This window comes from Myodes glareolus, chromosome 8 (genome assembly GCF_982192425.1).
Source record: "Myodes glareolus chromosome 8, mMyoGla1.1, whole genome shotgun sequence".
Lineage (NCBI taxonomy): Eukaryota > Metazoa > Chordata > Mammalia > Rodentia > Cricetidae > Myodes > Myodes glareolus.
Window position 1 is genome coordinate 68,890,156 of NC_142033.1, and position 16,746 is coordinate 68,906,901.

The following is a 16,746-nucleotide window of genomic DNA, read 5'->3' on the forward strand; positions in this document are numbered from 1 at the left end:
AAACTCATACATGCCCTGTGACAGAGGCAGGCTCTTCATAGAGGACTTGCCAGAACTCCTACCCCCACCACCATCTTGCAGGGAAGGGAAGCTAAAATGCAAAGAATCTCGCAGTCCCACCAAGCCTCATAGGCAGCATGGGGTAGAAAACTGCCACCATGCAGTCTGCACAGCTGCCTCCAGTTATCAGGAGGGGCAGCCAAGGCTCCAAAACCCGGTAATATACCCCTTCACAGCCCAATGCTCACAGCCCAGCCTGACGTGGTGTCAGAGACCCTGCCCCACCTTGCTCTTCTCCTGCTGGAACTCTATCTGGATGTTGGTTAGCTTGGCCCGTAGCTCTTCGTTGGCCATCTGCACAGAGTCCGTCTCCGTCTCGGGCTTCTCACCCTTGCCGCGTCCCTTTTTAGACATGTTTCCCCTTGGAGCGAGACACTGGGGTCCTGAGGTTCACGCCCACCCACCAGCAAGCACAGCTACTGGCTCTGCTGTGCTAACCAGTCGTGCAGGGCTCCGCTTGTCCTCTGTGCACACCATCACTTGCGATCCTGTATGGGGAGAAGAGAGACAGAGTAAGCACACAGGCAATGTCCCACTAGCCTGGGCACCCCAGGGCTAAACACTTGCCTCACCCTCAGAAGATCTGCCACACACAAGCCGGGCCTGTCACTGCTCACTGAAGCCACCTCAGAATCACCTGGAAGATGTTATGCATCTTAACATCCTTGTTATGTTACAGCCATGCTATGTCTTACCAACCTTGAGACATAATCACCCCCACCCTGTTGGGCCCAAAATAAGACCAGTCAGGGCAAGACCATTACCCACCCCATGGCCACCTTCTTGAAGTGATGCCCAGTGGGAATGGGGATGATACACTACAGGGAAGGACGCAGGAAAGAAGGGAAGGTAGAGAAGGAAGTAAAAAAAAATGTATAGTTTCTGGTCCAACCATAAGAAACTTGGAGTCCAAAGATAGATAAACAAAATGAAAATAAGAAAATCTCTTAGATCTGTCAGAGACCTGAGGTCATAGGACAAAGCGATGTCCAACAGGCAGCCAGTAGCAGAGACCAGCTCCTGAGTACTAGTCCCAGGTCCTTCGCATCAGGCCCAGCTCCCAACAAAATGATATAAGGCATACAGAAAGAAAAGCATCAAAGATTAGATCCAGACTTAGACTTTAAAGAAATTCTGAATTCCACGCAAAGGGCCTCAGAGGAAAGAGTAGACAGCATGTAAGAGCAGATGGCCTGAAAGTAAAGTTAAAAAATTCAGGAAAGGATAAAGAGATGTCCAAATTTTAAAAAACAAAACACCACAGAAGAACTGAAAGAAGCCTTCCACACGCTCTTGTTGTAGGGCTGCACAGAGCTAAAGAATCCATGAGCACACAGCTGCACCAACAGTGTATCCCAAACCGCAGAGAGGCTGTGAGCTCACAGATACTAACATAGTATGTTCAAACCAAAAAGCAATGGAAAACACAAATGGCAAAAGGAGCCAGAGCATCCAAGGAGTCGGGGGCAGCTTCTCCAGCAGAACACTGAGGTGTATTAGCTGGTCAATAGCTGTGATCAAACACACCGAAAGCAACTGTGGAAGAAAATGGTTTATTTCCGCTTGTAGTTCTACATCATGCTCTATCGCTGAAGGAAGTCAGGGCAGGAACTCAAGCAGGGCAAGAATCTGGAGGCAGGAGCTGCAGGAGCTGATGCAGAGCCCATGGAGAAATGCACACTTGATGGTTTACTCATAGGCTGATCTGGTGGGGACATTGTCTCAAGTGTGGTTTCCTCTTCTCAAAGGACTCTAGCTTGTGTCATGCTGACATAAAACTAGCCAACACAAAGGGGAATGGAAGAGAGAGAGGAAGACCACAGGACTATCTGAAGTCGTGTGTTGTCTTCCACAAACTAATCAATCACCAAACCGCAGATCCGCAAACTGAATTTGCCCTTGAGTATATCATATGCAAGCTGCAGGTGATCAGAGGCAAAAGGGAAAAAATCCTAAAACAAGACTGGGGGAAATATCTTGGTTACAGAGAAACAGGATAAGAATTTAGCAAACATCACTGAAAAAATGATGTGAAGAATGAAGCAAAATAGTGTTTAGAGGGGAAAATCAACCTGCCATTCAGTCACCTGGGAAATTGCATCTCAGAGACTGAAAACCAGAGAATCAGATACCATGCAGACTTCCCCTTTAAGATGGCTAATAAGAAAAATGCTTCAGAGAGAGGTACCTGGATGGAAGTCAAAAACTCCATCTAGCTGGACATGCAGTGCACACCTTTAACGCCAGCATTAGGAAGCAGAGGCAGGAGGATTGCTCTGAGTTTCAGGCCAGTGTGGGCTATGCAGGTGTCCCAAACCAGTCAAGACTACATAGTGAGACTGTCTACAAAACCAAAAAGAGACTTCAGACTAAAGTGAAAAACATAAAATAATTTAAAACTATAATCTACATTAAAAAAAGGAAAACGCTCTAGAGAAAGGATAAGTAAACACAATAAAAACTTGCACATTCTATTCTTAACTGATCTGACAGTGTGCTGGAGCTGAAAGAATAGTGTGCTGGGTGCTTGTAGCTCAGGGACAGGCTGTTGGGGGCTGGGGGCCAAAGGGTGGCGGCAGGGGAGCGTTCAGAGGAAATCAGACCCCACAACATACTATAGAGCAATGGTTCTCAACCTTCCTAATGCCACAACCCTTTAATACAGTTCCTCATATTGTGGTGACCCCAATCATAATATTATTTTTGTTGCTACTTCACAACTGTAATTTTGCTACTGTTATGAATTATAATGTAAATATCTGTGTTTTCCAATGGTTTTTGGAGGCCCCCTGTGAAAGGGTTGTTCCCCACAAAGGGGTTATGACCCAAAGGTTGAGAATCTCTGCTATAGACCAAGCAGAACCCATGCCAATACTATAGTATATTGCTCATCTAAACTGGACTTAGACCACTTATAACTTAGACCACTTATATATGTTGCAAACTAAGTAGGGCTCCTGGTTTTGAGAGAGGAACAAATTGAGCTCCTCTTAAAAGAAATTGAAACATTAAGCTACAAAAGACAGAAAGAGAGTAGAAGACAAAATCAGTTACCAAAAAGACTCAACAACACAGACAATAATTGGGCAGACACGGGCTAAGTACACCAGCTCTAACTCAACCACCCAGAGCACAGCGGCTTCAATAGTGGGCCGCTGCCCTGTGTTAGGTCCTGCAACTGCATGTGGCAGCCAGAGGAAAACTGGCAACAATAATATCTGAATGCGTAAGACCCCAAACTTAATTCAAAATCAAACCATAATCCCATGGCGTCACTGCAGCCTTGACTCTGAACACACAGCACTTTGCACAATGAATGCCAGCTGAGGCTGCAGGAAGCACCTGGCTTCATCTCACAGCTGCTGTATTTTCTGCTCTTCTCGAAGCAGAACAGTTCCAATAAGAAAAACAGAAGCTTTTTAAATATTCCTACCCTCGGTGTTCAGCATGTGAATATTAAATTCACATTTAATTTAAATGTGTTGTGTTAGAATGTTGGATTTTTAAAAGCGCTATTTGGAGCCCCTAAGATGGCCGGGTGGGCAAGGGCGCTTGCTGAGTACAGTCTCTGATCTACACAGTGAAAGGCAAGAAGGGTCTCCTGCAAGTTGCCCTCTGACTTCCACGCATGTGCAGACACAAATGATAAATAAACATAGCAAAGATGTCTTAATTGCTGTTTGTGTTGCTAGCATATTTCATAAAAAATCATTCAGTGAATTCTGACTCACAATTGGGATAGAATTTACAACAACTTCTGAAATGACCCTAAGCATGCTTTTGTTATTCGGTATGGTATGTAATTATGCAAGGTGATATTTGAAGCCTTCAGGATTATGAAATTAAAATTTTAGTCCGCTCTGAAATGTTTTAAGGAGTCTACTCCATCTCTCAGTATCAACTATTCAGCTGATATTTAATTCCTTGAGTAAAAACAAAAAGCCCATCCTTCTCAATATAAAATTTGTTTTCATCTTTAATAAATGCCAAAATTATATGAACATGAAAGAATTGTTTTAATGTAAATTTCTTACAAATTACTATCGGGAAGTGTTTGATTTGGCGGTTTGTTCTATAAACCTTTAAACCTGGGGTCATGTGAAAATTACTCCAGCAAAAAGGGATCACAGGAGAAAAGCTTTAGATGCACTCACAAAAACAGACACTGGCAGAGTGGATCCAAAATAAGATCCAATCATTTGCTGTCTATAAGAAAGCACTGAATTGTAAGACTCTGTGCACAAAGCAGCCAACACAGACACTGTCCACTGGGGATGCACCTGCATGAAGACAATGCTGGCAGGGCTTCCTCACCCTAATGCTCATGGGCAGGTCTCCCTCCCACTGCCCCACCAGCATCTCTTGTCCCTCGATCACGTGGACAATGACAGTCAGCAAGTTCTCTGCAAGGCTCAAACAACTGATGCTAAACACAACTGTTCCATTCCCATGTAAAAGGAAGCACTCCACATCATACTCTGAAGGAAGAGGGAGGGAAGGAGCCAGGAAAGGAGGAAGGGAAGGAGGGAGGGAAGAAGGGAAGGAGGGAGGGAAAGAGAGAGGGAGGGAGGGCAGGCTGGCCATAGAGGGAAGTGGCCAATGCTGAGCCCAGTTGTTCAGAAGAAGCAAATTAGAGGACCGGTCATGAATCAACCCCTCTTGCATGGTGGACACAGAGTCCATAACTCCCTGAAGCTTTCCACCTTCCACAGGTTCACTTTCCAGACATGAGGTTGGTGCTCAAGTGGGTGATACACCCTGAGGCGAGGGAGTCTTTGTTGATTTTCTAGCAGAACAGAGGCTTCAGGGGCCAGAGCTGCCAGCCTTCTTGTGCTCTCTTGCCCCATCGTATCCTGTTTGCACATAAAGAAGACACAAACAAGCAATTATAATCAAGACAATTGCCAGCCAAGAGACACAAGCACCTGCTGAAGTGCACGGGTCCTCAGCACAGAGTCGGACATTGAGCTGATGCTCAAAAATGGTGTACGTAGATAGGCTTGGTGTAACAAGCCTATAATCTCAAAATACTTGGGAAGTTGAGGCAGGAGTGTCCCAAATTCAAGCCCAGGCTAAGATCAAAGAGCTAAGAGAAGTTAAAGCCAAGAGCATGAGACCCAAGCCCTGAGCACACTGCAGCCTCATGCCTGGCCTCATAGAAAAGGGGTGTATGCAAGGGAGGGATCACACCCTCTAGCCAGTGCAGCTATCTTGCTAGAACCATATAAAAGAGGCAGCTACCAATACCACAAGGTGCACTCCATGTGGTTCCTCCTATCACACTGCTTTACAAAGCAAACTTTGACCACATACTCCATGATCCCTGCAGAACAGAGGGCAGAAGTCTGTCTCCCCAGCACCTGGCCTTTGCATACGCTCTCTCCCCAATCACACCCCAAGATAGCTCCTTCATCCCAACCCACAGATGACTTCCATAGCCTCGTCCCAGGAGAGGAGGAGCTACTTCTGCATCAGACAGAAAGCGGTCCCTGAACTGATCCTGGGGACAGCCAACTGACGTTCAGTACCCATAGGGGCTCACTGGTCACCCAGACGCTAGTGGAGCATGTGTTGGGGGGGACCATTTCAGCCTTGGGACCCTGGAAAGGGACTGAGTAGAATTCAATGCCATGGAGAGGAGCTGGGGTTTAGGAAGGTATTAACCAACTTCCCCTCGTTTTAAAAATCAAGTATGCTCCTTATAAGGAACTCCAGAAAACACAGACAAGGGGGATGAAAAGAAACTTCTGTGTCCCTTAATATGTGTGTGTGAGTGTGTGTGTGTGTGTGTGTGTGTGAGAGTGTGTGTGTGTGAGTGTGTGTGTGTGTGTGTGAGTGTGTGTGTGTGTGTGTGTGTGTGTGTGTGTGTGTGAAAGAGAGAGAGGGAGAAAGAGAGAGAGAGAGAGAGAGAGAGAGATCAACATGAGGCATCTATTCTGGTAACACATGGTCTCTCTCTGCACCTAGAGCTCAGTGCTTTGGCTAGAATGACTGATCGGTGAATCCCCGAGACCCTGCTGTCTCCATCCCTCCATCCTCCACCCCCGTGCTATAGTTACAGGTGCAGATCATTAAACCCGACTTTTACATGATGATGGGAATCCAAACTTGGGTCTTCTCCTTTACCTGATGAGCTATCTCCCTGGACCAGAACTCACTTTTAAACTGACGTCATTTTCTAGGCTGCTGTGCCGCACTAACTTGTCCATTTCTGACAAAGTCTAGGTGTCCCTCTGGGCAGCAGGGGAGGACAGGAGCTCAGGAGTCCCGGGTCTGTCCTCTCTGCTCTACTATCCAGCTGACTACTCTGGAGGAGAGTTTCCTGTTTGGTAGAGATGTGCCCCAGGATGTGAGGGGAGAAACTGGCCAGGCCCAGCCTAGAGAAGGGAGTCAGCGGAAACTGAGGTAGACGCCGTCCGTCACATAGCCAGCCAAGGTCAGCTCAAGGCAAACACAGCCCGTCAGGTCTGCTCGTCCTGGATGTGGGAGGGGCTGCGGAGCTAATGTAAACTAGTGCAGAGCCCAGGCTTGCTGCTGCTCCTTCACAGCTGAGATGAAATGGCCACAGCAGAGGCAGGTGCTGTGGCATATTAAACACACCTAATACTGAGACACCAAGAAAAGGCAGGCCTCAGTGGGTGGGAGGATGGATTAAATCGGGACTTAAAGAAGAACCTATAGCAGAGTTTTCCCAAAAGTAGAGGAAGGACCATTTCCCCATCACCCTACGACACCAGGACTTCAGTGATCACCAGAGCTATCACCATGGAAGAAACCGAAGACTTACACACTTGATGAAAGCAGACACCCAAATCCTCAGCCAAATATTAGAAAACAGAACCGTGCAATAAACAAAAGTAAACACCTCAGCTCCCAGTTCCTAGTATGGGCTTCCGAGCACATTCCCAGCCCAGGACTGCTCTGGGAGGGAGGGTCATCACCCACAGATCACAGATCTCCTCCCCAAAAGCTTCATCAAAAAAAAGCTTCTGCCCTGTGCCTCCCTTTGAGATGCCACGCTGGCCGATGGAGCTCCAGTCACCGATAATGTTTGTTCCACACAGCCCATCAGTCATTCACTCAGCCAAGGTTGACTGAGCTCACCCATGTGGCGGATGCTGGTCCTAGCATAGAAACCCAGACAGAAGCCCCTGCCTGCCTCAAGTTCACATTCTCTGACTTCTTCCTCACCTTAGCTCTGTGCTCTTGGGACCTGCCAGTCTCTGGGCATTCAGCAGATTCAGGGACAGCATGGCATAGGGAGACCTCCAACTCAGGATGACTCTGGGCTGGCAGTGTGCACTCTGGGAATTCTGAAATTCCATGACAGGGGCCAAGGGTAGAGAGGAGGGGAGATGAGAATCATGGGTTCAGACCCACAATTCTCCAGGAACACAGCCCTTTTTACACTCAGCATATATCTCAGCCTCACTCCTGGAAGCTCCCTGGCCCTGGCACATCCTGTTCACACCACACCAACCCAGTAGAAATCTTCCTCAGAGACTTTCCTCCTGTCACCAACCCTCCTCGCATTCACACGAGCTTCTACCCGTAGTCAAGGTAGAACCCATGTACACAGCCATGCGTGCCTTTCCCCCAGTTTGGGCTATTAAGCTGTCCTTAGCTCTAGGTCTAGAAACAATTTTATGATTGCGACCTAGCCTTGCAGAGGAGTGGGTCCCATTACTAGGTCCTTTATCCCTAGCTGGTATCTGCCTCATCCGGCCTCAGGAGTTCACCACACGACCTGATCAACTCCAGCAAACTCTGAGCTGAATACTAGCTTCCATGTGATGATTGGATGGCTTCAGTGTACTCTTCAGAGTGCGGGGTGACTGCATTGCCTGGCAACACGGCCCAGAGGCTGGCTGACTTCCGGCCCCTGCAGCTGCCTCCTGCCCGGAGACCTGCCTGTGCATTTTGCATTTGTTTCTCCTAAACAAATGAGGATTTCAGGCTTTTGTTTGGGCTGCAGGAAGCACACACCAGCATCACTTCTCTACGGCCCATAGCTTTACACACACACATCCCCAAGGCTTTCCACTAGCAAGCCACCAAGGAGCAGTCAGCTGCTTGAGGATCAGGAGCCAACGTCATCTTTTTCCTAGTTAGGCCCATCAGCGTGTCCTGAAAACGAGGACAGAGGAAGGCACAGGGGATCTGCAAAGGTCCCCAGACTGGAGGCCTGTGGGTCCTGCTTCTTGCTGTCCCTAGCACTGTCATGGCATTCCTGTACCTCATCTGCAAACTGTACATGGCCATTCCCAGGCCTGGAATTGTGTAGAATTTCCAACATTCCATCCTTAAGGGATGCTCCTTAAGGCTCAGGAAGGAAACAACCCGGAAGTGTCTGGAAGTCCCTGAATGTACCAGCTGCACAAGACCCCTCCCTCCTGGAGGTTATGTAAGCAGCAGCCCTGCTGAGGAGACCGAGGCAGGTACAGCTTGTTAGGACAGACACTTTCCAACTCTGATCTCTTGTCAGTTTTCCTATTCCCGCCACGATTCTTTCTCCCTATGTCACCTCACACCTGCACTCAAGTCCTCCAAAGCCAGTGTCACATACATTCCTTCGCGGAGCACACCACCAAAGTCCACACAGCACCTGCCAGAGGCCAAGCTGTGAGCAGGACAGACAGGGGTGCCCACAGCTGCTTTGCTAAAGCCTTGCAGGTTCCCCTGTATCACAGAGGACATGTAGCCACCAAGTGTGGGTCAGTGCCATCTGCACGAGCTCAGATGTCTCTAGACGCTTTCAGAGGGACTCCCCGCCATCACCCCCTGAGCCCACCTTGATGAAGAAAGAGACGCTGCTGCCAAAACATGATGCAGCACTCCTGCAGGGGGCGCTAACTGCAGATCTTCACTTCTCCCTCCTCTCCTCCAAACCCAGTCCCCAGTCTCACCCCCAGTTCTGTAGAAGACAACCCGGCGCAGTCTCCCCTCCCTCCCTGCCCCCATCTCCAGCAGATCATGCAGACAGATCTTCTCCTCCAACCTCCCTCCCACTCATCCTGTTATCCCAGCCCCCAACTCCAGCAGGCATTCCCTGGGAAGGCACCAGCCAAGCCTGCAGAGAAGAAAGTAGGCCATCAGAGCAGGCAGCAGAGCTTCAGATCTTCCCTCTCCCTCCTCTCCTCCAAATTCAACCCCCAGTCTCCTTCCCAGCTCAGAAGCAGACGACCCACGGTGGCCTCTCCTTACTCTCTGCCCCTATTCACAGGGGACTCAGCCAATCCTGGTGGAAACCCTACTTCCCTCTCTCTGTGAACTCCCTCTACCCCCCCCCCACCCCATTCCTAAGTGTCAGTTCCCAACACTTAGAAACATATTTTACCAAACCCTCAGCAGTCACACCTAGTTAGATGCCAGAAGAATCTCTACTAAACAACAAAGAGTTCCACGCCTTCCTAAGCACCAGAGACGGCAACAGAAACTGGTGAACAAAATACCCAAGACAAGACCAAATATCAGCTCCTAGAATTGTAATCATCGCAAACCCAGATGCCTGGACGACAGCATAAAAAAAGCAATCAATAATAGCCAGGACAATATGTCTCCACTAGAGCCCAGACCCCTACCACAGAAGTCTCTGTCATAACTTAAGCACAAAACAAAGACCTTAAAATAGCCATTATGAATAAGACAGAGGTCCTTAAAGATGAAATGGATAAATAAATCCTCTTAAAAATTTTTATGGAAACACACACAGTGGAAGGAAATAAATAAAACAGTTCAAGACCTGAAAGTAGAAACAGAATCAATAAACAGAACCCAAACTGAGGGATATTGTAAATGAAAAATTTAGGAACTCAAACAGGAAATTTGGAGGCAAGTCTCACTAATAGAATACATAAGACGGAAGAGAGACTTTCGGCATTGAAGACACCACAGATGAAATGGATACCTCAGTCAAAGAAAATGTTAAATCTAAAAAAAAAAATCATAGCATAAAACATCCAAGAATTCTGGGACACTATGAAAAGAACAAATCTAAGAATAATAGGAATAGAGGAAGAGAAAGGAAGCCAGGTGAAAGAGCCAGAAGATATTTTCAACAAAATCACAGAAGAAAATTTCCTTACTATAAAGAAGGAAATGCCTATAAAGGTACAAGAAATACAAAGAACAACAAATATATTGGACCCTTGACACACAATAATCAAAACACTAAACTACAAAAGGAAGAATTAATATTCAGAGCTACAAGAGAAAAAGACCAAGTAACACACAACAGCAGACTTATTAGACTAACAACTGGCTTCCCAATGGAGACTCTCAGAGCCAGAAGGGCCTGGACAGATGCTTCACAGACTCTTAGAGACCATAGATGCAGCCCAGACTACTATACTCCACAAAACTTTCAATCACGTTAGATGGAGAAAATAAAATATTTCACTATAAAATCAAATTTAAGCTACATCTGTCTACAAATATAACCCTACAAGAATGCACTAGAAGGAAAACCTAAACCTAAAGAGGTTAACACACCCAAGAAAATAAAGAAGATAAATAATCCCAGAACAAATTAAAAGAGAGGAAACAAACACATCACCACCACTTCGACCACAACAAACTAGCAGAAATCAACAAACACTGCTCACTGATGTCTCTCATCATCAATGGTCTCAATTCCCTCAACACACAGGATTCGTCCTTCTGCTGCACCCAAAAAACACACCTCAATATCAAGGATAGACATCACCTCGGAGTTAAAGGATGGAAAAAGTTATTCCAAGCAAATGGACCTAAGAAGCAAGCTGGTGTAGCCATTTTAATATCTGACAAAACAGACTTCAAAGCAAATCAGAAGAGATAGGGAAAGACACTACAAACTCATCAAAGGAAAAATCCACAAAGAGGACACTGTGATTCTTAACACCTATGCACTAAACACAAGGACACCCAAGTTCGTAAAACAAACATCATTCCAGCTTAAATCACATATTGTCCCTCACACACTGATAGTAGGAAACTTCGGTACTCTACTCTCGCCAACAGACAGGTCATCCAGACCAAAACCAAACAGAAAAATGATGGAGTTAATTGATACTATAAACTAAATTAGATCTAACACATTTACAAAACATTTCACCAAACACAAAAGAATACACCTTCTTCTCAGTACCTCATGGAAATTATCTTCAAATTTATCAATAGTCTCAGACACAAATTAACTCTCAAAAGATACAAGAAAATTGAAATTAACACCCTGCATCCTATCTGACAACCACAGATTAAAGCTGAATCACAACCACAGAAAGTTCGTGAACTCAGGGAAACTGAACTTCTCACTAATAAATGAAAATGGTCAAGATAGAAATTAAAGACTTTCTAGAAGTGAGCAGAAAGGAACCAACATGGGGCATGATAAAGATGACCTAAAGGCAATTTCATAGCATTAAGGGCCTATGTTAAAAAAAAAATTGGAGAGAACTCATATTGGTAACTTTACATACCTGAAAGCTCTAGAACAAAAAGAAGAAATCAAACCCAAAAATAGATGGCAAGAAATAATCAAATTTAGGGCTGGAATCAATAAAATAGAAACAAACAAACAAAAACAATACAAAGAATCAATGAAACATAGCTGATTCTTTGAGAAAATCAGTAAGATTGACAAACCCTTATCCAAAATTAACTAAAAGGCAGAGAGAGAAGATCCAAATTAACAAAATTAGAGATTAAAAGGGGGCATAACAGACACTAAGGAAATCCAGAGAACCATTAGGACATACGTTAGAAACCTGTACTCCAAATTGAAAAGCCTAAAAGAAATCGATAATTTTCTCAATACATACCACTTACCAAAATTAAATCAAGATGAGATAAGCAATTTAAACAGACCTATAAGCCCTCATGAAATAGAAGTAGTCATTAAATCTAACAAAAAAAGCCCAAAGCCAAATGGGTTTAGTGCAGAATCTTATCAGACTTTCAAAGAAGAGTTAGTGCCAATACACCTCAGAAATAAACACTGCCCAATTTGTTTTACAAAGCCAGTTACCCTGATACCCAAACCACAACCACATAAAGACCCAACAAAGAAAGAGAATTACAGACCAACTTCCTTATGATCATAGCTGCAAAAAAAATTTAAAAATTAAAAAAAATAAATAAAAAAAACCAAGTGGGCTTCATCCATGAGATGCAGGGATGATTCAACATAGGAAAATCAATGTAACCCACCATCTAAACAAACTGAAAGACAAAAACCGCATAATCATCTCATTAGATGCAGAAAAGGCCTTTGATAAAATCAAACACCCCTTCATGATAAAAGCCGTGACAGGATCAGGGATACAAGGGACACACCCAAACATAATAAAGTTACTTTACAGAAATTCCATAGCCAGCACCAAGTTAAATGTAGAGAAACTCAAAGCACTTCTACGAAAATCAGGAACAAGGCCAGATTGTCCACTCCCTCCACACCTATTCAAAATAATACTTGAAGTCTTAACTAGAACAATAATAGAAATGAAAGAGAGATCAAGGGTATAAAAATTGGAATGGAGGACCTGGGTTCAATTCCCAGCACCTACATGACAGCTCACAACTGTCTATAACTCCAGTTACAGAGGATCTGAGACCCTCACACAGAAATGCAGGCAAAACACCAAAGCACATAAAGTGAAATAAAAATTAAAAAGAAATCGGAAAGGAGGAAGTCAAAGTATCTTTATTTGCAGATAATGTGATATATACATATACGTGTGTGTGTGTGTGTGTGTGTGTGTGTGTGTGTAAGACTGGAAAAATTTCACCAGGAAACTCCTATAGATAATAAACACTTTTAGCAAAGTAGTTAGACACGAAATTAACTCACAAAAATCAGTAGCCCTCCTATATCAAAATAACAAATATACTGAAAAAGAAATTAGGGAAACAGCACCTTTCACAATAGCTTAAATTAATAAAGAAATATATATATATATATCTTTGGGCAACTCTAACCAAGTAAGTGATAAAATTTGTGTGATTAAAAACTTTAAGGAATTAAGGAAGATATCAGAAGGTAGAAGAATCTCCACCGCTCAGAGATCTGTAGGATTATTATAGTCAAAATGATCATCCTACCAAAAGCAATCTACGGATTCAGTGCAAGCCCCATCAAAATTCCAACACAATTCTTCACAGATCTTCAAAGGACAATTTACAGCTTCATAAGGAAACACACATAAACACATGGGGAAAAACCCCGAAGAGCAAAAGCATTCCTGAATAATAAAAGAACTGCTGGAGGGGTCACCATCTGTGATCACAAACCGTACTACAGAACTATAGTAAAAATAAATACATAAAAATAAAAATAAGCAGGATCGCAAAAACACAAAACAGACACACTGATCAATGAAACAGAACTGAAGACCCAGACATAAATCTGCATACCCATGGACACCTGGTTTTTTTAAAAAAGAAACCAGAAATACACTGGGAAAAAAAAATAGAAGACAGCATCTTCAACAAGCATGCAAGAGGGCAAAGGCTCCTCCATCTTGTCTCAGCTGGAGCCATCTTTCTTTAAACTGAAACTAATCCACCTACCTGCTACCTCTGCCAGAAAATGTTCTGTGGGAAAGCGCCCAACATTGTTCTAAAAACTTGGGGTCAAAATGCCCTCCATAACTGCACGCTCTTGGCTCGCCTTAAACTGCTTGCTTCCCCCTGCAACTGCCAACCAGGATGTAGTTCTTCTGTGTTCTTTGTCTTTAAACTTACTTCCTGTAATATGCATTCGGGGCTGCTCTGTGAGAAGTGTTTCTCTCCAGGCAGTAGCTCGGACTTAATACAGACTCTCAACTCCTACTTTGGTCCTGCTGGTTGGTCTTTGGATCGTCCTCCTACAAAAATGGAGCTGGTCAAACTGGATGGCTGAATGTTAAAAAAAAAAAAAAAAAAAAAAAAAAGCAAATAGATCCATACATATCACCCTGCATGAAACTCAACTCTAAATGAATCAAAGACTTCAACATAAAAACAGATATATTGTACCTGACAGAAGAGGAAGTGAAGGATAGCCTTGAACTCATTGGCACAGAAGACTTTCTAGGCAGAGCACCATTAGCATAGGAACTAAGATAAAGAATTAATAAATGGACCTCATGAAGCTCAGAAGCTCTGCATGACAAAGGACACTCATTTGGACAAAGTGGCAGCCTACAAAATGGGAAAAGATTTTTTTTTAAACCAACTACACATCGGATAAGGGGCTAATAGCCAGCATACACAGAGAACTCAAAAGACTAGATATCAAGAAGGCAAATTACCCAATTAAAAACTGGGGTACAGATCTAAACAGAGAATTTTCAACAGAGAAACCTCACATGGCTGAAAAACACTTAAAGGAATACTCAACATCCTTAGCCATCAGGGAAATGTAAATCAAAACAACTCTGAGATTCCATCTCACACCTGTAAGAATGGCCAAGATCAATAACACGAGTGACAGCTCACGTTGGTGAGGATGTAGGATAAGGGAACTACTCCTTCATGGCTGGTGGGAGTGCAAACTTGTACAGCCACTATGGAAATCAGTGTGGTTCCTTAGGAAGTTAGGAATCAATCTACCTCAAGATCCAACTACACCACTCTTGGGCATAGGATACTTCATTCTACCACAGAGACACTGGCTCAGCCACGTTCATTGCTGCTTTATTTACAACAGCAGAAACTAAAAACAACCTAGTTGTTCTTCTGGAGATGGATGGACAAAGTAATAGTGGTACATTTGCACAAGGGAATATTACTCAGTTGTTTTTTTAAAAAAAATGAAATCATGAAATTTATAGATAAATGGCTGGAACTAGAAGAAATCATCCTAAGTGAGGTAACCCAGGGTCAGAAAGACAAATACGGCATGCATTCACTTATATGTGGATATTAGTTGTTGAGTCAATGATAGCCAAGCTACAAACCAGAGAACCACAGAAGTTAGGTATAGAGCAATGGACTGGAAGTGAGGGGGTAGATAGATCTTCCTAGGAAAGGGAAACCGAATAGATAATTATGGATGGATGGGGAGAGAGCAGTGAATGAGAGGACCAAGTTGTGCGGGGTTTGAGGAGACAAGGGTGGGAATATGGGGAGAGAAAGTATGGACCATTTGAGGGATAGTATAGAAACCTTAGACAGTAGTCACTTCCATATACATACATATATATATACACATATACATATGTATATATATGTATGTGTGTATATATATATGTATATATATGAAAGTGATATAAATAAAATTGCCAAATAATGAGGGACACAGGACCCCAACTGGATATCTCTTGTCATCAAATAAAGCTTCCATACCAAAATTGGGTTACATCTAATTGAGTTGTTGGCCAAAGGGGTCCCATGGAAAAACACCCCCGAAACAATGCAGGTTATTTCCAAGACTATAGGTTACTCTCCACAAGTTGACAGCAAGGCCCCATTGCTGAAGACAACACCTACACAACCCGCTGAAAAATAAGAGCTCAAGCTGGCATCTTATAGAGCCTTCACCCTTACATGTTAGCATCTTTGGTATAGGAACGTACTCTGCATGTTATCAAAGGAGAAACGCAACGACCAACCCAGCCACAAACACTTTGATCTATAATGGTGTCCCACCTGCAAGATATGCTAATGCAATGGAAGCACAAAGCTTATAGGAGTAACTATCCAATATCTGATTTGACTGACAGCCACTCCAAAAAACAGAACCCATACCCCACACTTCTCGGGTGACCAAGAACCTGAGACCAGATAGCTCAGGAATCTAGGGTAAAACCAAACCTACTCTTCTACTCAAAGAACATAGCGATAAAGTGACTCCTAAGGAAGTTCTGCTATACTCAGAGGTTAGTGCCTTGCTCACTGGTCATCAGAGAAGCTTCCTCCTGCAGCAGATGGGAACAAATACAGAAACCCACAGCCAGACAATATACAGAGAGTGAGAGATCTTGGAACATTCAGCCAGAACTGGAATGTCCTTTGCATAGACATTATAGCTTCCAGTTTCGTGTTTTTTTATGGAATCCCTGGGAGTGTGAACTAGTGGGTCTCTGTGTTTCTTGTGCCTTTTCTTGAACTCTTTTTTGTTTGTTTGCTTTGTTCTACTTTGATGTGGAAGTTTTTGCTTTATCATATTATATATTATTATACTATATTATATTTATTATATTATACTACCTTAGAATCCTGTGTGTTTCCTCATTAGAAAAAAATGACAGAAAGGAGGCAGATATGGATGGGAAGGGATGTGGGAAGGAACTGGGAGGAGTTCAGGGAAGAGAAACATAATCAGGATATATTATGTGAGAAAAAAATCTATTTCCAATAAAGTGGGGATACATTAGGCTGCCCATGTTCAGGGGCTGGGAAATGGTGTTGGCCTTCAGGGTGGTCTATGTAAGACCCTCCACTGCACTTGCATGACCTTCTCTCAGGCATCATCAGAAAAGCACCCACCTCTGCATCCCCAGAGCCCTGCCCAGGGCCTGACACAGCAGCTCATGGCCTGTCTGCTGAGCAGAGCAGTTTCTACCTCCAAAGCCATGACTGTTGCCCTCAGCCAGCCCATCTTGATGAACAGATCCCAAGCTGGAGGGGCCTATTTCAGCATCTCCCTGGCTTCCTCCTGAAACCCACTGGCCAGAAAAATCACTCTGATGTCATCAGTAGGACGTAAAATCATTAAAAGGCATA

The 16,746-nt window shown here is 44.0% G+C and overlaps 1 protein-coding gene across 8 annotated transcripts in view; it reads right to left on the reverse strand.

Moving 5' to 3' along the window:
* Window positions 1–16,746, reverse strand: part of Jakmip1 (janus kinase and microtubule interacting protein 1) — a 93,477-nt gene that overhangs the window by 59,741 nt on the left and 16,990 nt on the right. For all 8 annotated transcript variants that reach the window (XM_087909084.1, XM_087909083.1, XM_087909082.1 and 5 more), the window contains exon 2: window positions 286–548. In XM_087909084.1, the coding sequence (XP_087765210.1) occupies window positions 286–414 (129 nt within the window). In that variant the 5' untranslated portion in view covers window positions 415–548. The remainder of the gene's footprint in view (window positions 1–285; window positions 549–16,746) is intronic.